Source organism: Odocoileus virginianus, chromosome 11, assembly GCF_023699985.2.
Source record: "Odocoileus virginianus isolate 20LAN1187 ecotype Illinois chromosome 11, Ovbor_1.2, whole genome shotgun sequence".
NCBI lineage: Eukaryota > Metazoa > Chordata > Mammalia > Artiodactyla > Cervidae > Odocoileus > Odocoileus virginianus.
Genome location: NC_069684.1, coordinates 50171291 through 50195685, shown reverse-complemented (window position 1 = coordinate 50195685; position 24395 = coordinate 50171291). Strand labels below are relative to the sequence as shown.

The 24395-nt window shown below is 37.6% G+C and overlaps 1 protein-coding gene across 14 annotated transcripts in view; it reads right to left on the bottom strand.

Annotated features, from left to right (window-relative positions):
* Positions 1-24395, bottom strand: part of ENAH (ENAH actin regulator) — a 175782-nt gene that overhangs the window by 33264 nt on the left and 118123 nt on the right. For 8 of the 14 annotated variants that reach the window (XM_070474441.1, XM_070474444.1, XM_070474439.1 and 5 more), the window contains 2 exons: positions 14642-14698; positions 9727-9811 (listed from right to left, as the gene is read on the bottom strand). In XM_070474441.1, coding sequence (XP_070330542.1) covers positions 9727-9811; positions 14642-14698 — 142 coding nt within the window. The remainder of the gene's footprint in view (positions 1-9726; positions 9812-14641; positions 14699-24395) is intronic. The other 6 variants (XM_070474437.1, XM_070474440.1, XM_070474446.1 and 3 more) reach the window with 1 other exon arrangement.

The following is a 24395-nucleotide window of genomic DNA, read 5'->3' as shown; positions in this document are numbered from 1 at the left end:
GTGACAGACTTTATTTTTTTGGGCTCCCAAATCACTGCAGATGGTGACTACAGCCATGAAATTAAAAGACGCTCGCTCCTTGGAAGAAAAGCTATGACCAAACTAGACAGCATATTAAAAAGGAGAAACATTACTTCGTCAACAAAGGTCCGTCTAGTCAAAGCTATGGTTTTTCCAGTAGTCATGTATGGATGTGAGAGTTGGGACTATAAAGAAAGCTGAGCGCCGAAGAATTGATGCTTTTGAACTGTGGTGTTGGAGAAGATTCTTAAGAGTCCCTTGGATAGCAAAGAGATCCAACCAGTCCATCCTAAAGGAAATCAGTCCTGAATATTCACTGGAAGGACTGATGATGAAGCTGAAGCTCTAACACTTTGGCCACCTTATGCAAAGAGCTGATTCACTGGATGAGACCCTGATGCTCGGAAAGACTGAAGGCAGGAGGAGAAGGGGATGACAGAGGATGAGATGGTTGGATGGCATCACCAACTTGATGGACCCGAGTTTGAGCAAGCTCTGGGAGTTGGTGATGGACAGGGAAGCCTGACATGCTGCAGTCCATGGGTTTGCAGAGTCAGACATGACTGAGTGACTGAGCTGAATCCAACGCACTAATCATCTTCTCAACTCTTCATTACTTCTGATTTCTCTCCCCAGAAACAACTACATTCAACACTTTTGATATTTATGTTTCTAACTAATTTATTTGTTTATTACTAATACTTCTTAGTCTTTCAGGTTTAGAAGTTATCTACTGACTTAGTACTACATAAATGATTTAATTCCCAGACCCTCTAACCCTCTTAAAAACCTTACCTTCCTTATTCTTCCAATAAAGTCATGACAGAACTTTGGATACATTAGCAGCCACATAACTGACTCATGCTGACCATATTTACTTTCCAGAACAATTCCTTTCTTAACAGTGGTGTTAAAAATGGTTATTTTCAGAATTTTATTCTTTTTTTCTATACCTACCCCAAACTCTCCATCAGAACTCTAGACCCTCTCAACTGGGTCAAATGTATCAGGTGATCTGTTTTTGTTTGTTTGCTTACTCTTTTTCTTTCCCCCAGAAAATTTCAGCCCATCCTACGAAGCTACAGGGGCAGAGATGAGCTAATGCACAGGGACCTTGTGGCCCGCAAAGTCTAAGACCTTCACTATCTGGCCCTTTCAGAAAAAGTTAGCACCCTGACCACGATCAGGTCACTGAATCCCAGGAAATTTCCTTATATTATTTGTTTGAAGGTTCCATTTCCTCACATTTTTGTTCTTTGTTCTCCTAAAATTCCTATTATGTGGATGGTGTGCCACCTAATCTGATCTTCTTTTATTTTTTTCCCCTCATATACCATCTCTTTTAGTGCTATTTTAAGGACAATTTCCTCAATCTTATTTCTCAAACTTCCTATTATTAAAATTAATGCTGTTTCAAAAAATTTTCTATTCCTTACACTCTGATTCTTTTTAAAATATATATGTGTGTGTATCTATGTTGCATATAGATACAAATATCTATATGTGCATTTGTATACAGATACACACATATAGATATATACACATATAGATATAGAGTATATAGATACACACACAGATATCTTTTTCCTATATCAGGTCTTGGTTTCAGTATATGGGATCTTTAAGCTCTGTCATGCAGGATCCAGTTCCCTGATTCAGGGATCGAACCACTTCCCACCTGCCACATTAGGAAAGCAATATCTCTGGAATCTCAAGGAAGTCTAAAATAGCTACAAATGTTTGCTTTATGAATGAAATATATTCTTAGTTCTCTGAAGCTGTTATATTTTTAGGTTTTCTTCTGTTCCCTGTTATTACATCTATTTCCTCCAATATCAATTTTTTGTTGGTTTTGATCTGTCTTCATGTTGTAGAAGTTGTCCTTAAAGATATGATGATCCCTGGCTGTCCACTCACATTTATAAGCAGTACTAAAGCTGATTCAGAAGGTCTTTAAAAAATGAGCTTCACTGGGAAAGACCCTGGATGTCAACATCTTTGATTTTTCTCTTGGCTGAGCAAGTTTCTCAAGGAGGACTCTTCTGAGGACTCTTCCTCCTCACCTGAGTTCTACAGGTCTGGCTGCCAATGACGGCAACTGAGCAAGGGAAAGAGAGCAAGCTGGAGGCTTTCATTCCCCCCCTCCAGTATGGCCTCTCACCCACATCTTCTCTTCTCTGTCCTGGGTCAGTTTAGCTTTTGCTGGTCTACTAAGTTAGTGACCACCTATACTGGTTTTTATGGCTGCCATAATAAAGAACCACACACTAGGTGGCTTAAAACAACAGAAACTCCCTCCCTCAGTATGAGGTGAAAGTCTGAGATCAAGGTGTTGGCAGGGCTGGCTCCTTTTAAGGGCCTCAGGGGAAGAGTCTGGTCCATGCCTTCCTCTTCCTTCTCAGGAAGGCTGGTAATTCTTGGCATTTCTTGCCTTGCAGAAGGATCACTAGAGTCTCTGCCTCCATCTTTACAGGGTGTTCACTGTGTCCTCACATGGTTATCTTGCTTCTGTAACTTTCTCATCTTCTTATAAGGACACCAGTCACGTTGGACAAAGGGGGTCCATCTCACTCAGTATGATCTCATCATAACTAACAACTCTATTTCGAAAAAGTTGCATTTTGAGGTAGTGGATTTCTTGGGAGACACTATTCAGTTTGTAACATCACTCATCAACAAAACTGCAGAAATCAGAAAGCAGATGGCCATTCCTTGTCTTCACATTATACAACTGATGTCCCTAAAGTGCAAGTGAAGTTCTTCAATGTCCAATGGACCATCCCGAACAAAGGCAGATTCTTCAGAAATCAGAGTCAGATTCCTACTTCACTCCCTCTTCAAGGCACAGCTCAGAGAGCATCTCATAAAGAATGCCTCACCCCAGCTCTCAGAGCACAGACAGAGGAGCCCAGGCAGCATGAAAAGAGTGCGTATTATCTTATTTAACGGCCCCAACAACCTCAGGAGCTCCTGTTTTCTGCCTGTCATGTTCCAACACCTACATATAAATGAATTCAGTACCACTAGCTTTTCGGCTTTTTCTTAAAAACTTTATTCAGGTCCCTACTCTCAAGTAGCCAACAATGTTTACTGTAGAGATTAAGACTCACATGTAAAATAAACAGCAAGCAATAAAATATAAAAAGCATGTGGTTAAACTGTAGGAGTTCAGAAAAGAAATCCATTAAAATACCTGGAAAGGAGTCTACAGAAAAATGACAAGACAGAAAGAACAAGAAGGGCAGGACAGAAGAGGTAAAATGCTACTGAGAGACGCACAGAGGGAAAAACAGTGTATGGTGTATAGACAGTCACACAGAGGAAAGAGACACAGCGCGGGAGTCTCCAGGCCAAAGAACTGAACTGGATGTAAAGGAGAGCTGGCCCCCAGGAACGCAGGCAGCGAGTGACAGGAGTGCCTGGACTCTTATTCAAGTTGGTAGACTTGACCAGTCAGACTATCTTTCCCCACTCCAAAATGCTAATGGAATTAAAAGAGGGCATAAACAAATACATTACAAAGTAGGAAATTACATTGAGTGGTCTTTTGCAGACCAAATTTATCATCAAATTTTCAGAAGACAGAAAGGGTAGGGAGGAGTCTAGAATTACATGTCTAGAATTCTTTTCCAGTTTCTACAGACTAGTACACCCAACTACCTAGTCAACATTGCTACTTAAATTCATCTGATCTCTGCCAACAAAATCTACTCAGTCTCGCCCGTTTCAGTTCATAGTAATTTCATCATTCCCACTAGCTTACGTTAAAAGCCACAACTCCTTCTCTTCTCTCACACCCACGTACAGTCAGTCCACCAGGTAATGTGAGGACCTTTCTTACTGCTCCCACTGCCCGGGAAAGCCACCATTATCTCCCACCTAGTTAAGGTCTCAACAGGGCAGCCAGACTAAAAGGTGAAATCACTCAGTCGTGTCCAACTCTTTGCGACCCCATGGACTGTAGTCCACCAGGCTCCTCACTCCATGGGATTTTCCAGGCAAGAATACTGGAGTGGGTTGCTATTTCCTTCTCCAAGGGATCTTCCTGACCCAGGGATTGAACTCTGGTCCCCTGCATTGCAGGCAGACTCTTTACCATCTGAGTCACCAGGAATCCCATAATTAACAGAATTAGAGCAGCCAGACTAATTCTGTTAAAATTTTAAGCCAGACCATTCCCATCAAAATCATCCAACGGGTCCCTCATTTCTCTCAGAATAAAAGATAAATTCTTTATAATCGTCTGCAAAGTCCTGCATGATATGACTCCTTTTTTGCTCCTGTTCTCTCGACAAAAGCTTCAACATCTCCTTGTTCCTCCCTACACACGTGAGCACAGTCCTGCCTTAAGGGGACAAAAGCTTCAACATCTCCTTGTTCCTCCCTACACACGTGAGCACAGTCCTGCCTTAAGGGGACAAAAGCTTCAACATCTCCTTGTTCCTCCCTACACACGTGAGCACAGTCCTGCCTTAAGGCTTTGCAGAACCATTCCCTCTGCTGCAACATGCTTACCCAGACATCTACTCTGCTAACTCCTTCCGTTCATTTCCAGAAGATGTACTCTGACCAACCTCTTTAAAGTTATAACCACTTCCCCTGCCTTCCCGCAACATATATTCCCTTTCTTCAGCTCTATTTCTCCCCAAAGCACTGACCGCCTTCTACTACACCATGTCACATTCCCTCTATTCTCTGAATAGGGCGAGGCTTTTTGTCCACCGCTCCTCACCTTCATGTACTGTAAGCACTTAGAACAAAACATGTAGCTTGGAACACAACTGAACTGAAGAGTGGAGGCATCCAGAGTCCAGACACGGAGGATGGCTGAAGCAGACATGAGAAGCAGCTGGGGAAGACCTAACTTGAGATGAGCAGATAAGAGAGAATGGGAGTGTGCAACGCAACCATAATCAATCTGATGAAGAAACACACACATTATCTGAAGAAAATGCACCAGTCATCCCTCCACTCCCTACCCTCAGCTCAACAGACGGAATGGCACTGATCAAATGGCATTTACCACAGAATCCTGTCCGCTAGACAAACTGAACTACCTGCCTCAGAGAAGTTAGGAGGTCTGGTGGAACTACAGGTATCTCAGCTTTGTTGGGCTGAGGCCTGTCTGCTCCCCACCCTTGTACCCCAAAGGAGAGCCTGTCAGTCTGTCTGCCTGGCCACCTGCACAGACCCCTGGCCGCCCTCAACCAGGGAAGAACGCTGTGCATATGCACCCAACCCCACAAGGAAACCAAAGCCAGGTACTAATGTCGTTCAGACCAATTCTTTTTTCTTTTTTTTTTAAGAGATAAAGAGACCACTAAAGATCACCAGATATTTGAGTAAAACTAGTAAGGCAAACACCACCACTCTATCGGAAGGAGATAATTCAAGCAAATGAAGAGAAACAAGGAAGTCTGAGGATACAATCAAGAATTTAGAACACACTGTTTTGAAAAAGGAATAACTGTTGCCCTCCTGCCCCAACAAACCTAGGCAGGCATGGCAACCCACTCCAGGAGTCTTGCCTGGAGAATCCCCGTGGACAGAGGAGCCTGGCAAGCTACAATCCACGGGGTCGCAAAAGAGTTGGACACGACTAATCAACTAAGCAGAGCACCCCAACAAAAGGCTCTTGGAGAATAAAGCTGAATTACAGAAGGTCAACCTCTGTGCTGTTCAGTCAGGTGGCCAAGGGCCATATGCCCCTTGAGCACTTATACCGTGGCCGGCCTGAACAGAAACACGCTATAAGTGCAAAAAAATACACACTGAATTTGGAAGGTTCCATATGAAAAAACAGAATGTAAAATATCTTCTAATTTCTATATTTATTTCATTTTCAAATGATATTTTGGACATAATGGATTAAAATAAAGTTATTAAAAATAACTTTATGTTTCTTTTTACTTTTGCTAGTATGGCTACTAGAAAAATTTTAATTGAATATGTAGCTTATATTTCTACTGGACAGTTCTGGTCTAGAACGTACAGTTAAAAATATCACCAAGAAGGGACTTCCCTGGTGGTCCAGTGATTAAGAATCCGCCTGCCAATACAAGGGACAAAGGTTCGATCCCTGGTCCAGGAACTAAGATCTCATATGCCTAAGAGCAACCAAGCCTGTGCACCACAAATTACAGAGCCCATGCACTCCTAAGCCTGTGCACCACAGCTAAGACCTGATGGAGCCATAAATAAATAAATATCTTAAAAAACATCACTAAGAACACAGAACAAAGAAACAGAGGCAGGAAATGAGAAAAAGCATCATAAGGAAATAACTCAGGAGGCCTAGCATTTGATCAATAGGAGCTCCCCAAAAAGAGAACGGAAACAACATAAGGAAATGGTTACAGAAATTAAAATTTCTTAAAAATCTAGGAGTTGTGGCTAAGTTTTAAACAGAAACAGTCACTAAGTATTGAGCTTAATAAATAGGGGAGGACCCAAAAACCTAATCTAATCACATCTTGGTGAAAACTCAGACTACTGTGGTTACTAAGAAGGTTAAATGGATTCTAGGAAGGGGAAAAAAGACCACCTACAACATATAAAGACAGAAATTTAACAACAGGAACAGAAAGACTGCAAATGTATAAACCTTGAAAATAATAAAAAAGATGACACATCTGCCAAAACTAGGTGGCAGAATGGAAGAGAGGGGGCAGCGGGATGTGCAGAACTACTGCACTCCTCTTACAGAGTGAGGAGTTAAGACATATTGTCTAAGACTGTTGTTGTTTAGTCACTCAGTTGTACTCGACTCTCTGTGACCCCATGGACTGTAACCCACCAGGCTCCTCTGTCCATTAAATTCTCCAGGCAAGAATACTGGAGTGGGTTGACATTTCCTTCTCCAGGATATCTTCCTGATCCAGGGATCGAACCTGTGTCTTCTGCATTGGCAGGCAGATTCTTTACTGCTGAGCTACCAGCAAAGCTCTAGAGGAACTACAAATAGTAACTACTCATAATTGGCAAGGGAAGTAGAGAAATCTTCATTTTTCATAGCAAAGATTCAATAGCTACTCTCTGTAATGTGACTAATCAAGAAACAGAAATATAAACAAATTATTATGGAAGAACTCATCCAAAGTACTTAAGGTAGAAATGGTTAAAGATGTTTAAATCTGGTGATTAATATGAGGGGAAGGCACAACTGTGCAGCAGATTACCATCCTCAACTTGAGACTCTCCTGTACTGTTTGAGCAAAACAGGTTTAATAAAAAAAATTAATCTGGCAGTAATAAAGTAGGAATAACTGAAAGGAATCTAGGTTAAAGACAGAAAAACTGCAAGTCAAATCTATAGTAGTATATAAGAGAATAAATACTGGAGAAAGCTACTACCAATGAGAATATCAGAACAGTAAACCCAACAGGCTTTTAGAGAAAGAAAGAATAAACTGTACTTGAATAGATATCGTGAACAAAGATAATTATAGACTTTTTAAGCAGCAATTCTGGGAGAAATATTAGAAGGAATGTACATTACAAATGACAACATAAGGTTTAAACTGAGGCGTCAGTGGGATACCCAGGTGGATGAGCTCTACAACAGGAATTCTCATTAAGGGTGCATTTCACTGGAAATATGGGTCTAGATCTCTATTGGAGAATTAGGAGCTGTAGATTTTGAAGCCATCAGCATAAAACTACAAGACCCAACCAAACCATCAATTTTTCAAAGGTTATACTGTGTGCAAAAAGAAAAAATAAAGACAGTTTAGTGTAAAACCTTACATAAGAAAACAGAGGTACAAAAAGGAGAGAAAAGGAGAAGGGTCAGCAAAAAGAAGAGACTCTAAAGCATCAAAAGGAAGAAACAGAAGTGGAACGTGTAGGCTGAGAGATGAGTCTAAGTAAATGACGGAAGCGGCAAGTCCAGCAGATCTGTGGAGACACAGGCAGATTCCATGAGAATAAAAAAGAAGTGGGTGGAGAGTAAAGAAAAGGAATGAAGATGAAATTAATATTGCAGAGAGAAGGAAATTAGTTGGTGTCATGTGGAAGGAGAAAACAGTCTATGCGTGACTGTGGACAGAAAATATAAAATTTATGTGAACTTCTCAGAAGTTTAGATTTCATGCTTCAAAATGACTGAGTTCAAGTCTTCAACTAAACAAGTAATGTAAACATCTTCAATTTTCAAACTCTAAAGCATCTACTTAATATACAAAGAGAAAAACTTCCAAGTTCAGATGAACACTTTGAAAAGAGAAAAAATATACATGAGGCATGGTGTTCTAGTAACAATTACTAAAAATGCACTTAAAATACTCATTTCCAACTAAAAGTGTACGCTGCAAGTTCTTGACAGCCCTGTGCAAAGCGGATGTCCCATCTGTGACCCTGAATGAGTCAGCAGTACTAGCAGATGGTTTCTGTCTCTATTCTCTAATGTCCTGGCCTCCAGCAACTGTGTCTGGGATTGCTTGCTTGCCAACTTTGTACCACCCAAAGATTATGTACTATGTTCAGGGTTTTCTCCTGGTTCTTCCTAGCCTTCTACAAATGTACTACTCTTAATATTTGGGATGTTAGTTCCCTGGCCATGGATCAAACATGTGCCTCTTGCAGTGCAAAGAGAGTTTTAACCACTGGACCACTAGGGAAGTCCCCTATGCCCATTTTTTATTAACTACTTTTCTTTTTGTGTGTGTGAGAGACAGATCATTAAAATTTCTGTTAGAATTATCCTACTATGTTTAAAACTTTCAACATAGAACTGAAATGATTACATCCTTTCAATTTTCTTTATTTCTACAGAAACTCATTTTATTCTTATCTGTCACAGCATCACTCTAAAGGGCAGACAGAGTTTCACCAAATGTGGAGGCTATTTCTGGAACTATCTGAAGATACAGACTGTCAAAAACAAAACTCATTTTGGGAGATCCTGGAGGGCATTCTTCAAGGACTAAGTAGTTACACAGCAAAGCAACCAACACAGAACCACAGCAAGAGATCCCCTGACCATCTGTCAGTGAAACATGGCACATACATTAAGATAACATAAAGAATATACAGAATATTTCAAATGTGAGGTCCAAATCAAAGACAACAATAAAAAATACTGGCTTGCCATGGAGCAAATGACTTTCAATTGGAAAATTCCATCTACATGATGGCTATCAATTCTCCAGAACAAAACAGGGGTAATCTACTAGTAACAAAAAGCAACATCAACATCTCCAAAAAGTTTTCCTTTGTTTAAGTAGGATACCTGGTTTGACTAGCTCTATTTTAGTTACTGATTGTACCTGAATTTTATAAAACTGTTTTGTTATAAAGTAGCTTATAATTTAGAGACCATTTTGCTAATTCAGAAAAAAACAATCCCTAGATGAAGCTGTATTACAATTTCAAATGTATTTCTACACTGCACTGAAAATAATGAAGATATTATTGATTTCATTAAACCAGCAGTTTAATCAAAATCAGAATGACTATATACTTCATTACTAAGTCCTATCTAATGTCCAATGCCTTATACAGTCAACACTATTTCAACCTTCTAAATTAGTCACTGGACAGCCATAATGATCACAGATTAATTTATAACAGCTATAAAAATAAGATGTCTTAAAGACTTCTTAACAGTACATATTACGTGATGAGACATAATCTACTTTCAATATCAGATGTTCACAGACTGGTCTTCTGCAGCAGACAGGGGCAAATAACAACTTGGGAATTTACCTTCTTTGAATTTCCAATTCTTCTTGTGATGGGCCATTCTGAACTTGGGCAGGTAGTTGTGAATTTTGTCTAGGCAATGTTGGCCCTAAAAAGGGAGGGAAACATTATAAATGAACATTATCTTTATATTGTGCTGGATAGAGGAGATAAAATCATGAGAATAACATAAAACCATCACATATTTACAAATGTATCTTCTTTTTGTTTAGCAAAATAAAATATAAGCTTCATATAACACACAGCAAATGAAAGACTGCAACAAAATACTGTCATTATTTCCAGAAGGCTTACTTGAAACAAATGGAAAACATCAACAATAAAGGAAAAATAAACATTTATATATGAAGAGCTTGAGTAAAACAAGTGTTCAATGAGCATCTGAATAGGCACCTAAGCTTGACATTTTCTAAGACAATGAGACATTCTCTTTGGGGTACTTATTCATGAAGTGGAGAGGGAGAACTTAAATGAAAAATCAGAATTCAAAAACTCACCTAAATAGAACACTGGAAATGAAAAACAGGAGAGAGAAAGCATGAGAACCTTATTACTAGACTGATGCACGCTAATGCATTTACCAAACTTGCCCACTTTAAGTTGCCATTCTTATTTAATGGCCTGGCATTTCCAGCACTGGTGAAAACAAATATTTGCTAAACTTATACATATAATTAATCTACTTATCTGAACTTTTAATGTAACAGACATAACTGCAATAATTTTTCATTTGGGGTAAAACAAAACAAAAAACCTGCATTCAAACCAACACAATTCTGTCATGAGAAACTAATGACCATTCATTCCCACGTCATATAAAATGCAGACCCATTTTTAGCATCTCATAAAGAAGGCCACTAAACAATGGGACATTTTAATGTCACTGGATATAAAAATTGTGTCACAAAATGAGATAAATAAAATACTGGACCTAATATACAATGCTTATAGTTATAATAGAACAATCTTGAATTTAATCCAGTAAAGAAGAGAATAAAGAAATAGTAGTTATCTTCCACTCTTGGAGAGAAATATATGCGTAATGATAATGCTGTACATATTTGTGAATTCTAGGGTGCTGGCAAAGGCCCCTGGCAGATATTTTGAAAGTGTTTTTATAGACCACTAGTATAAAAAAGTTAATAAATAAATACTTCTAAAGTGCTAAAGCAAATTCTTGTAAATCTGAGTTAACAGCACAAAGTATCTATTTTATACTAGTGGAGATTTTACAAAGAGAAGGATAAGGTTCATTAGAATATAATACAGTACTTGTTATATCCCAAGTGTAGAAAAATAATTTGATCTGAACTTACCTACTAATTTTTCCCTCATCTCTTTACATGTTTTTAATCATTTAATTTGTCCTCTTTAGACAAATTATAGATGGCAACTGCAATGATACTTCACTAGATTTCCTAAAAGTCTCTGCTATTTTAAGAGCCACATAAAGGAAATATAAAAATATATTAATTCCATGCAATCAGTAACAGTAACAACAAAAAAATCAAAAAGCTTCTAAAATTAAAAATGCATTTAAATGTTTGTATAAATGAAAACATATAGTGTCGAGTAAACAGATTGGAATTCTCTTTCTGATATCAAGATAATGATACAAAAACAGACTGCCATATTTAAGCCATACACTAATGTTTAGTGTACATTACTTGTCTCTTCTGGCAGAGGGAGGGGGACAAACAGGTGGGAGGGTACTTTTGAAAATATATAAACTAGTCGGGGGCAGTATTTCCAAAGTTATATTTATCAAAAAAAATTAAATGTTGAGTATTTAGCATGGGCAACTCATAAGACCATCATGGTTTAACTATTTTCAAAAATAATGTTTGGATATTTAAGTTAAAACCTCATGAGGCTTCAAATAATTAATCAGGTAAATGTCAGATTTGTTTGGCACCAATCTCAAATTTGATCCTAACACATCTATACCAGGCACTGTAATTATTATTGCAACAATAATATTAATAGATTAAATTCACCAATTAAAATCTCTCGATGTTAAGTTTCAACACAAATACATAAATTCAAGAGAAAGATATAAATATCTCAACTCAATCCTACTGATTTCATTTAAAGGTTTTTTAAATTAAACTAACGAAAGTTTGACATAACTCACAAAAAAATGTGAATGTGAGAAAGGTCTCTTTTAGCAATTCATAAAAACTAATTTGGATTTTTTTTTTAAGTTTTGAGTTTTAAGTTTACTCAGCAAACTTGTTTTAAAAGGAGCTTTAAAAAATGTGGGTAACATTTTCTGGCTAACATTGCTAATTATAAAAATAGTTTACAACAAGGAAGATCCTTTATAAATGGGAGGAATCCAAGAACAACTAAACAGCACTCTTTAAAATTCTTTCCTACATGGTTCTTGGTGATAATGGGTTATCTTCCCAAAAACTTTCTTTAAAGGGGGTGGGGGGTGGGAACAGAAAAGGAGAAGCCTCCTCCCCCAGCATTTTCTCACATCCATATTTAATCTGGTTATTCTGTTTCTTCATCAATACTGTCAACTCAATTAACAAGCACATCGAAATTTATGTGCATTTAAAAATAATATAAATGACTGTGAGATTAAATAAGAGTTCTAGGTAAATTATGAACTTTAGGTACACAATTACATTCTTTCTTCTTGTCCAACACTCTACTGGGCTACACAGCTGGTGAATTATACCACAGGCCCCGCACAACACGAAGCAGCAGTTAAGAGCACAAGGCTGCCAGCTGCCACTGACTTCCTATAACACAATTACTGGTTACTCCACACAGGTCGTATGTCTACCTGAGTATCTGTGTTCTCATACAATGCAAAAAAAAAGGTACTCTTCTAACAAGTGGGTTAAGTAACAACATTTTATGAGCATCACAGGATGGTCAACAGTTCTTTTGGAGGAAAAAGGAAGAGACAAGTGAACCTGCTCTGTCCCTACTCTAATAGCATAAAGAACAGGAGCTATATGACAGTTAAGTTTTCTGTTTTATTTACAGAGCCAGAGACAACAGTTGGTATTAATGTGTCCTGGCTAGGATTCATGTAGCAAAGTATATAAATCACTGATTCTAATAAAGAAAATGTGTCCATGTCGCTGATACAGTAACTTATAAATGATGGAAAACAGAACTGAACATCTCTCTAAACCAGGAATGAATGGCATTTCAGTCTTGACTTCAGTACTGAGTTTTGGCTAAAGCACATTTCACTTATTGTCACGTTTTAATTTTCACATATCTTGTTTCACACTTAGCCACAGACTATTTAAAAACACAGGACTAAAAGACAAATAAGTGTTATTATACACAATACAATCAAGTTTAAACTTAGCAATGTGGTAATTATATTGTTTGCACACAGTTAAATCAATCAAAGGTAATAATGGGGGAAATTTGCTTTTTAACACATTATTTTACAGCTTAAAAAATTCACCTTTATGAAGGCCAAATCTTTTCTCTGCAACTGGGTAAACTCCATTATTCTGCATGTGAAACCCCACATATTAAGTAGCAAAGTATAGAACATCAGGTAGGTTTTTAGAAAGAGCTAAAGAGTCCTAATAACACAAACAGGAACAATCACACTCACAGCTAGTTCAAAAGATGACCTGGAAGAACCCCCAGGAGGAGGCAGAAAAATCAAAATTAAAAGTTACTAATTAAACACTTAATCTGCAACGATTAACTGAGGAATCTGAGACGGAGTGAAGCGTTTATACAGGACCGCAGGACAGGCCCACTCCTGTAACTGTCACCTGGAGCAATCATAAGATAAAACCTCAGGTGATTAAGGAATGCATCAGAATTTTCATTTTGGGGGGCAATTTATAACACATACTTCCTTGCCTAAACCAGCAAGTATATCAACCTTAAAACAATTCTCTTTATGGGTAAAGAAACAATATTAGTAGTACTGAAGGAGCATATCAAAAGCTCTGAGTCATGTGGATAAAATAAAGATACACAGCTGAACTGTTCATATAATATTTTAGTAGTATTTATCATTTTAGCTCTCATAAAATAATCTGGCCAGTTAAGGTATACAGTAGTCAAAAAGGCATATCTGAGTCAAAGGCAGGGGGTGGGAGAGGGGCTGCGTCTGTAAGATTTAAAAGTCACTTTTTGAATTGAGGTTTTCAAAACAAAAGTTTTAGAATCAAATGAGACTAAAAGGAATTCAGATGTCTGTGTGTGTGTGTGTGTGTGTGTGTGTGTATGCAGATATATCCTAGTGTAAGAAGAAGGATATGCATATACTTTATTAACTGTAATGTGGAAAAAAGGCTAAGTGACATAACTGGTTTGTCCATGCAAACATATATATGTGCACACATGTGTATATATGAGCATGAGAGTGAAAGAAAACACACTATAAGCCTAAATTCACTCCTACGCCACAGATATCTAACCTACTGAATAAAGGAGGCTGTCGATCAGAAATCAACCTATCAAAGCATGAAAGAGCTCACAGCTGCCTCACAACATGTACATTTGAAAACTAATTCAAGCTAAGCAAAAGCTCCCTTCCAGTAAATCCCAATTACATTCCTGATATCATAGTAAGATGGATAGAACTTTCCCCCTAAAACTCTAATTTAAAAGATTGCTCTCAAACAAAATAGTTAAAAACAAAAACGAACAAACAAAAACCCCTCTCATTCATGTTGGAAGAAGTGAACAAGAATTAGTTCTGAGACCCTAATTTTAACTAAATCCTCACTAGGAAGCCAACTCAAAAGCTGACCAAATCACCTACATGAACCACAACAAATATCACAACATAAAACAGTAGCTTGCTGTAAATCCCAAATACCACAAACCAGACCATGGCCTAAGGAAACAAAAGTTATGGAAATGCGCAAGTAGTATGTACCACAGCTTGAAAAAGTAATGTAAACATAATGTTGCTTACCACAGAAAATACATCGCAAATTAGTGCTGTCCTGGGTAGCAGTAACCTTGCTCTGGGCTGCAACAGACACCTTGGTGTTAGAAGCTTCAAAAGACAACGGGGCCATCTGAAGAACTTCACATAAACTAAAAGGTGCTTTGAAAGGTTCAAAACGTATTATACATACGTCCTAGCTAGATCCTCATTCTGGAAACTCTGTAATTTAATACAAACGTATCCTCTGTAACATAATTTTTTCAAAAAACTTTTTTCTGTCTTTTTTTTGTGGAAAAACCCTATAATAAGCCACAGATCAAATGATGCACTTACAGCTTAATTACTTCCTGAGTTACACAATCAGAGAATGCATCAATCTGCATTTTATAGTTTATCTTAAAACGTAAATGGATCTGACATACAGGGAGTCAAATCTCTGGCTATTAGTTAATTTCATGATAGTTACCCTCTTTGAGTATTGCTCATTTAAAAGAATTTGCAGCTGAAAAAAATTTAAGGGAAATGCTTATAATTAGCTTAACATGAGCTGAACTCATTTCTCCTAGTTGAAAAAGACCAAAGCCATTTTAAACAGCCTCCAACAATTAAAATGTTACATATTCATTGATGTAAAGTAAGAATATCTTCATTTTTCACTTTGAAAAACATGAAAACTATTGTTTTATCAAGGCACATTTTACTTTTCTTTTTTTCTTCAACATGTATATATGCATACACATTTGAAAAAAAATCTTACTAAAAATGTGTGACCACATCAAAAGGTCATTTAGTATTTAGGCTATTTACACTAAAATTTACTTTTGAGTATTAACGAGATAAATTCTCTTTAAGTGAAAAAATTCAATGAGAAGGAGGTGGTAATTTATGAAAAGGGGAAAGGCTTTTATAAAAGCAAGGTGACACTCAAAATTGGGGTGGGAAAAACAAAACTAAATTTCTTTCAGTTTTATCTTAATAGCATTCAAAACTTTACATCAATACTTTTCTATAAAATACTAAAGAAATTCTTTTCAGCTTGGGAAAGATTTTCTCTTCCAATCAGTATTAATCAAGAAACAGTGAACAAGTTAAAAATATACTGACTTAAGAAAGACTACAGAAAGGCAAACAAGACAGTATTTTAGATTTCCCTTAAAACTATATTCTTTAATAATACAATATATGCTAAATAAAAAGTCTGCATAGAATCAGAACCAAACCAATTTATATTTTAAGAATATACACCTGAAAATGGTAATAAATCTTAAATAATCAAGAAAATCTTTATCACTTATAGAAATTAGATTTAATACAATCCAATTAAGTTTAAACCTTGCTTTAAAGATATTAAATACAGCAGATTTTTTAAACACAAATAAGACTGATGAATGTCACCTTTGCTAAGTACTTCCACCCACCCAATCAATTATTATTAAAGTAGCATGCACAATATTTACAGTAATGACATAAAAAAAGACCACAGGCACACATATAAAATGTCTACTAGCCTAATCAGATCATGCCAAAGACGATAAACCATTTAGAAAATTTTCAATAATTATATTTTAAACTTAAAAAAAAAATCTGTCTTACCGATGTCTGTAAATGACTACTTCTATAAAGCCTTTATTAAATAAACATGCCTAGTCTTCAGGTTTGACCTTTCAATTCCTTTCACTTATATTTAAAGGATTAAAAAATAAGAAAAATATTAATAACTTACAGGAAAAACCTGAGAAATTATCTCGTCTCTGACAGCAAAGAAACTGCCACATTCCATTACCAATCATTTTGGCAAAAAGTCATCTGACAATTGTCAGAATGCAGGAAAAACATCATTACCACATAAGACACAAAACTCCCAATCTCGTGACAATTTAAATTATGCAATATTCTATGCAACCTGGTATCTTTAAACATCTTTTTCCTACTGACTTTTAGTTCATACCATCCTGTAAAGTACTGATCTAAATTCTGATAAGCTAGATTGAGTTCTACTGCAGTTTGCATTTCCCGAAGATACTAAATTATTCATTCCATCATATGCATAAGCCTAACAGCACTTCCTGCTTAATACTGATGCTGTTGACTCTTTCTTTGCTCAACTGAGGGAGGAGCATAGAATGTGGGAAAAGAAGGTTCAGTGTTTGGATTGAAGAAATTCAGTTAGAAAAAGAAAAAAAGGGACATTTCTCTTTAAATCAGCGTATTAAAATAGGCTTAGGGCTGAGAGAAATAAGGATGGGCCCTAAAGGAAAACACAACTGAGGAGGTTAAGATGTATCAAGAAAGCAAAACTTAACCTCTAATGTTAGACTTCAAGAAAAGAAAAATGACCCATCTCTATTAGCTACACCGACCTTGAAACAGTCTTGTCATGGTTGTTCATGTATTTCTAATAGTTTCTAAAACAGCTATCCCTCAGGCTTTCTCCACCCTTTAACATACTTTATATCGTTAGGTGTTTTGTACAAGCAGGGAAGTACAGAAACCTTGGGTGAGATACTAGTAGGTAGGTGAAAATGACAAGTTGTCACTTGATCAGTATTACTGTTACTGCTATATAGAATTACTATAGTAGATTCTTAGTATTCACATTTTCAACCTTAGAGGTTTCCACTGTCAGCAATTAATCTCAAAGCAATTTGTAATGAGGATACTACCCATCTCAGCATTTTTTCTGAGGATTAAATGAGAAAATGTTTGCTTAGAGCTGGTTTTAATTTGGTTTGTGCTCTCTGGAAAGCTGGTCTGTTGAGTGAGCACAGCACCAGCATCCAAACTGGCAGTGACTACCGTGAGGGCCCCAGGTTATCATCCTCATGACTGCAAAGTGCTACTGTCACCAGCTGTGAGAGGGCATGAAAACATGTTAAAAAGCAGAGACAACACTTTGCCAACAAAGGTCTGTCTAGTCAATGCTATGGTCTTTCCAGTAGTCATGTATGGATATGAGAGTTGGACTATAAAGAAAGCTGAGCACTGAACAATTGATGCTTTTGAACTGTGGTGTTGGAGAAGACTCTTGAGAGTCCCTTGGACCGCAAGGAGATCTAACCAGTCCATCCTGTAGGAAATCAGTCCTGAATATTCACTGGAAGGACTGATGCTGAAGCTGAAACTCTAATACTTTGGGCACCTGATGCAAAGAACTGACTCATTTGAAAAGACCCTGATGCTGGGAAAGATTGAAGGTGGGAGGAGAAGGGGATGACAGAGGATGAGATGGTTGGATGGCATCACTGACTCAATGGACATGAATTTGAGTAGGCTCTGGGAGTTGGTGATGGACAGGGAAGCCTGGCATGCTGCAGTCCATGGAGTTACAAAGAGTTGGACACGACTGAGCGACTGAACTGAACTGACTGAAAACAAATGTGTGTGTGTTTGTTCTAATACATCTAGAACAGAATGGAGGAAGACACTGCAGTGTGGTATGATTGTCTCTCTTCTAAGAGTAGGTACCGTGAAATATAAACTGGGGCAGCCACTACAGAAAACAATATTGAAATTTCCCCAAAAATTAACAACAGAACTACCATGTAACCCAGAAATCCCACTTCTTGGTATATTCCCAAAGGAACTGAAAACAGGAAACTGAAGAAATAATCTGCATTCCCATGTTCAGTGCAGCAACAGTCACAAAACCTGAGAAACCAAACAACCTAAGCGTTCATTAACAGATGAATGGATAAAGAAGATGCACTCTATATATTAACATACATATTAATATACACACACTGCAATATTATTCAGCCATAGGAAAAAGGAAATCCTACTATTAGCAGCAATATGGATGGATCTTGAAGGTATTATGCTAACTGCAATAAGCTGGACAAAGAAAAGACTGCATGGAATCACCTGGATGTGGAACCTAAAAAAGCTAAATTCATAGCCAAACAAAAAAATAAATATGCAATAGCTGCATTAACCAGATGGAAGAAATCCTTTCACAACTTTTACATATATCAAATCATCAAGTTGTACACTGTAAACATCTCACAATTTTGTCAATTATAGCTCAATAAAAATGGGAGGAAAAAAGTACTGTGTCTGCAGCGCACTGTGCTAAAAGACATGAGAATTACAAACAGTAAATTTAACTCAAAGTGTGGTATTTTTAAAGTGGTATTTTTAAAGCATTTTTGAAAGAACTTCTAATTGTTCTAAAATACATGTAGTTTTTAACAAAGGAAAATCTTACATACCTCATGAAATAAAACATCACATATCCATAGTCACAAGTGAAAAAAGTACCACCCCTCTCTTTTTCTAAATTACTGAGTCTTAGACAAAACTGTTTGTATGACTGGGTTCCCCCCACCCCTCTTCATTTCTTTAGTTCTCCCCTAAATGAGGGCCTCAAACACATTTTATTTCTTTCTAAGCAAGTATGAAGATGACTACTCACAGTTGATAAATCGATGATAATTGATTAGGCTTTGGCAACAGCATCATTCCAACACCTGTTTTGTAAGCCCTTTTAGATGTGGAATGAGTGACTGCCTCCAGCTAAAGAAACTTAAGAGTCAAGTTGCAGGGTCTATATGACACCTCCAAAGGCAAGAGTAACTCATGCCCAACATTCATTTCTCTGCTTCTTCCTCCTGAGCACAGATCAAGGCCTGTCCATCAATCACCTTACCACCTCCATCCCCCCACCCTCACCCCGTCCTTCCTTACTAAGAAATGAGTAAGAGTATGCTCAGAGAAAGCAGCACGTTCAGGTAGAACGCTTTAACAAAGATGATTAGCTCATTACTACAGCATCTGGGTAACTCTCTATTCAGGTGCGCAAACCAGAAATCTAGGGCTCTCCTCACCTTTTTTCTATCAAGTGCTCGGTGGTGTCCTATGCTGTGACCCTATGGAAGGAGCCCTCCAGGCTCCTCTGTCCAAGGGATTATTCCAGCAAGAATACTGGTGTGGGTTGCCATTTTCTCCTCCAGAGGAACTTCCCAACCCAGGGAGTGAACCCAAGTGTCCCGTGGCTCTTGCACTGGCAGGTGGATTCTTTACAACTGAGCCAGCTGGGAATTCCTTTCCCTCTATTACTACTATTTAACCTATTTCCAAGTCCTATGAATACAATCTTTGCACTTCTCTCTCCAAACCATCTCCAATGTCACTGTTCATGTTCCATGATCTCTTGTGTTGATTCAGGATCTCTTGTTTGCAAAGTGGGGTTCATATCCCAGCACACTAGTCACACCCCGGGAGGGAAAGAAAACAGCAGTGCTTCCACTTCTGTTCATTTCTTCTCGTTCTTTTTACATTTCTATAATTTCACATTTTATAATGTATTCGATGTCAATACTAAATGTAAACTATAAATGCACATGCATTAAGGGACATAAAATACACCAGCCTGGACTATTTTACATGGGGCTTCGCTTGTGGTTTAAAAGGTAAAGACTCTGCCCCCAGTGTGGGAGACTCAGGTTCGATCCTTGGGTCAGGAAGACCCCCTGGAGAAGGGAATGGCAACCCAATTCAGTGTTCTTGCCTTGAGAATTCCATGGACAGAGGAGCCTGGTGGGCTACAGTTCATGGGGTCGCAAAGAGTCGGACACGACAGAAGCGAATAACACCATCACTATCACTAGACTATACATGGCATCCCCTAATTAATCTGTTCATCCTGATCGTACCTCTCCCCTCTCCCACAGAAACCAGTAATACTTAATAACTAAACCAGATCAAATCATCTCCCCTTAGTAAAGTCTCTTCAATAGCTTTCCACTGATCTAAAGATAAATACCAAAATCCAGTGCTTTCTCCCCATGATGTAATTGTACCCTAACTCATCCAACTCAGACTTTGTTTCTCTCTACACTCCGGGTACACTGGTCTTTAAATTCTCAAATGAGCTGTATGCTCCTCCTATGTGAACATGTCTTCTGTCTGTGATCTTCTTGGTCAACTAGTATGCTCCCTTTTTTAATTAGAACTTTCTGGTAGTCAACACTAGGAGTTACTATTAGTCCCCAGACAACTAAGATAATTATTTCTCCCTCCTTTACTAGGCATTCTTTTCCTGTTTCAAGTTTTATTAACTACCTAAGTTTTTAAAGATTATCCACTTCAAAAATTTGAAAGGAGATAATAAGTATAAATATAAAATTGGGTAATACTAAATTTCCTAAGAAATGTGAAGAACCTGCCTAGACTTAAAACTTTTAGGCAACATTAATATTAGGCAAAGTGGGAGGGAGAAGAGGGTGGGGATATATGTACAAAGGGACCCAATTCCATGGGCCAGGCTCATCTGGGGATGAGAGTCAGCATCTAATGAGAACACCTCAAATCATTCTTAAGGAAATTCATACAATTTCGTTCCCTTATCCTTAAGTAAACTGGTGAAATTCTTTTAACTAAAACTGTTTTCACTCTAAAAGTGTAATATAGAAATTTTCAAAGGCCATGTCTGTTCTTCCCTACTTTAGTAAAAGAAGAGAATCAAAAAAGTATGAAGTTCAAAAAAAAAGTATGAAGTTTCTAAGCTAATGCTCTTGGATATGGGGGTAAAAGTGAAGGAAGGACAATGCTGGGCAAGAAAAATGTGCCTGGGAGCCAAGAAAATAAACCTAACAGATTTCACAAATGGTTCAGCATTCTTCTCTGTATACAATTAATTTGACACAGAAAACTACTACACAATTCTAATTTACACAATTTACCACGTTTTTAAATGTTGGGTTTTATAAAGAATATGAGGAAGCCTTTCTGCTTTGCTTATAAGCCTATTTATTTTAAAAATGTTCAGAATTAATCATTACTTTCACTGTATACAACTTTAACACATGAAAATAAATTGTTAAAATGAGAAACTCAGCTGTTAGAAAGTATGCCTAGATACATGAATATATGCTGATGATTTACTTTTCAAACTGCCATACATGACCCATGCTACAAAACAGATGAACTGTGAAAAAATTGTGTTAAGAAGCCAGTCACAAAAGATCACATGTTGTATGATTCCATTTATATGAAATGTACAGAGCAGGCAAATATATAGAGACAGAAAACAGATTAGTGGTTGCCAGGAGATGGGAAGGATGAAGGAATGGGGTGAGGTAAGGGTGTGTGCATGCTCAGTTGCTCGGTCATGTCTGACTCTTTGTGACCCCACGGGCTATATCTGCCAGGCTGCTCTGTCCACAGGATTCTCCAGGCAAGAATATGGCAGTGGGTTTACAGGTGGATTCTTTATCCCTGAGGCACCTGGGAAGCGGGGGGTAAGGATGGTGATAATGCTTATGGTGTGATGAAAGTGCTCTAAAACTGATTATGGTGATAGTTGTACACATCTATGAGTATACTAAAAATCACCGAATTGTACACTTTAAATGGGTAAACTCTATGGTATATGAAGTAAAGCTCAATAAAGCTGTTAATGCGGGAGGAAGGAAAGTGCCATGTCATGCTCGTGTTCTTCTTGGAATTGAAAGATAAAGTTGAAAAGGATCTCAACGCCTATTACTTTTCTATTTTGGATAATATTAAAGGTGATTACCTCTGGGTGGTAAGATTTTAGATATTTTTCTTTCTTCTTTATGACCTTCCATACTGCTTAAACTTTATAATAAGCACGCAACTTCCTGATTAGAAAAAAAATCAGAGCAAAATGCTGTGCTGGCAATTTGAGCTCTTTGCCAAGAACAGTTGCCACAGGTGGAGCTCTAACTGGCTCTAGGTTCTGACGCGAGAACTGGATGTACACAATGAGGAAGTGACTTGATTAACAACACCAGCGTGACCCCAGGTGTCTGGAAGGACTGCAGAGCCAGCACTTGGGTATCCTTCCCAAACACTTGAGGTGGCCTGGGAAGGTTCCTCTGCCATCAGCTTGTCCTTCAGGGGGAATAAAAAGTCAAAGGCATTTGTTAAGCCATGACTCTGAATACATACCCACTCAGGATGGTTCATACAAAACCAGGCCTGTCCTAGTTAAGCCAGAACAGTTATCTCCTTCTCTCTGGGAACCCTACTGCCCTTCCCTTCTCATTTTCTCTGCACAATAATTCATGATACTTCATCAGTGAAACCAAGAAGCAATTTCTATCTAAAACAACTCAGGGAAGCTGACGCTTAAATGACAAAGATGTCCACATTTACTTTTTGAAACTCAAAATTAAGTAAAATTGTATTGAAAGAGTAATTTTGTTCAATATATAATAAAATAAACTGGGTTTGCTAACCTGACATGGGGTTTAGGAAATAGAATTAAATATAAAAGTTATTGGTGTGGGCTGTCAGTAAGGACATAAAAACTTATTCTACAAACTAAACATCATTAACTTTGGTCTCTGAAATGTAATTATATTCATAACAATATGTATCTTTATTTCACTACTCTTTAAAAAAGATATCTCATAATTAGTAGGCCTAAATTAGATATGACCATTCAAGCATGAGGGTATGTTATTTAGACAAAACATCAGTGTACTGAGACAAAGAAAATGCAAAAAGCCAACACCTACGTTGTCAAACTTATGAAAAAATTTAGGAAACTCTAAATTAGGAGTGCCATATTCCCAGTCTTAAGAATCCATAGACGTTACTCAATAAAGAACTTCTTTTTCTGGAAAACTGTACACAAAATACTTATTATCATACTTTAAATGATATTCTTAGTTACCTTAGTTCAACCTGTAGGCCTACAGTTTTTATTTTCTTCATCAGACATTTTTCACACTAAATCTTAGTCTTTTACTACTATTCATTCTCTAAAAATGAACTATTATACAAAGGCAGCAGCAACACACTGTTATTTAAAAATAAAACAAGAGAAAAAAAAAAAAACTTCCATACCAGCCACAGCCCAGAAGGAAACACACTATGAAACATCAAAACTGGCCAGCTTAAGGGCTTTACAATTCACTGTGTGACTGATGCATTATCCCTTTATATCATGTACTAGAGTCAGCTGTGTGCCTCACTAGACCTCAAGATGCTCAAAGGTAATATTCATCTTCCCAATGACCAGCATGGTGTTCAGCACATTGTAGGTGATCAATAGGGGATTTCCAGGTGGTGCAATGGTGAAGAATCCACCTGACAATGCAGCAGACAGAGGTTCAATCCCTGGGTAGGAAAGACCCCCTCAAGGAGGAAATGGCAAACCACTACAATGTTCTTGCCTGAAGGCCTGGCGGGCTACAGATCATGGGGTCACAAAGAGTTGGACACGAATGAGTGACTGAGCACATACACACAGGTGACTGATAAACCTGTTTAACTAAACAGGAGTTTCACCGAATCAATGCAATTTAACCAGAACTCGCTTAAGGCCTACTATGTTAGAAGTGTCTTTACATACAGGAATCCATCTAAACAACGTATATGGGAGAGAATAAGTATGAAAATGAATGAATCTGTATATAATTGTATAATAAAGAAGCAGGAGATTTACCCAACACCAGAAATATTTAAACAAAAGTCAGGGAAAGAAAATCATCTTCGACTGAAAAACCACCTTTATGTGGATGGGTAAGTGGGGATTCCTATAAAGCTTTGTTCAGTATAATATAAAGAAATCCCTGAATACCCAGGAAATATATATCTAACGTTTTTAATGGATCATAAGGTTGGGACCCTCAAGTTTCCAGGAAAAAGAAAATCAACTCTTTAAAAAGCAAGGAAAAACCCAGTGTGAAGACATTCAGGTGAAGGCAAGTTATTTCTACAAGTTTCATGACCAAGAACCATCAGGTCAGGGCAAGGCACAGGAGAACTATTAAAGGGAGTGGCGACTCTAGGAAACAGGGAGGTAACT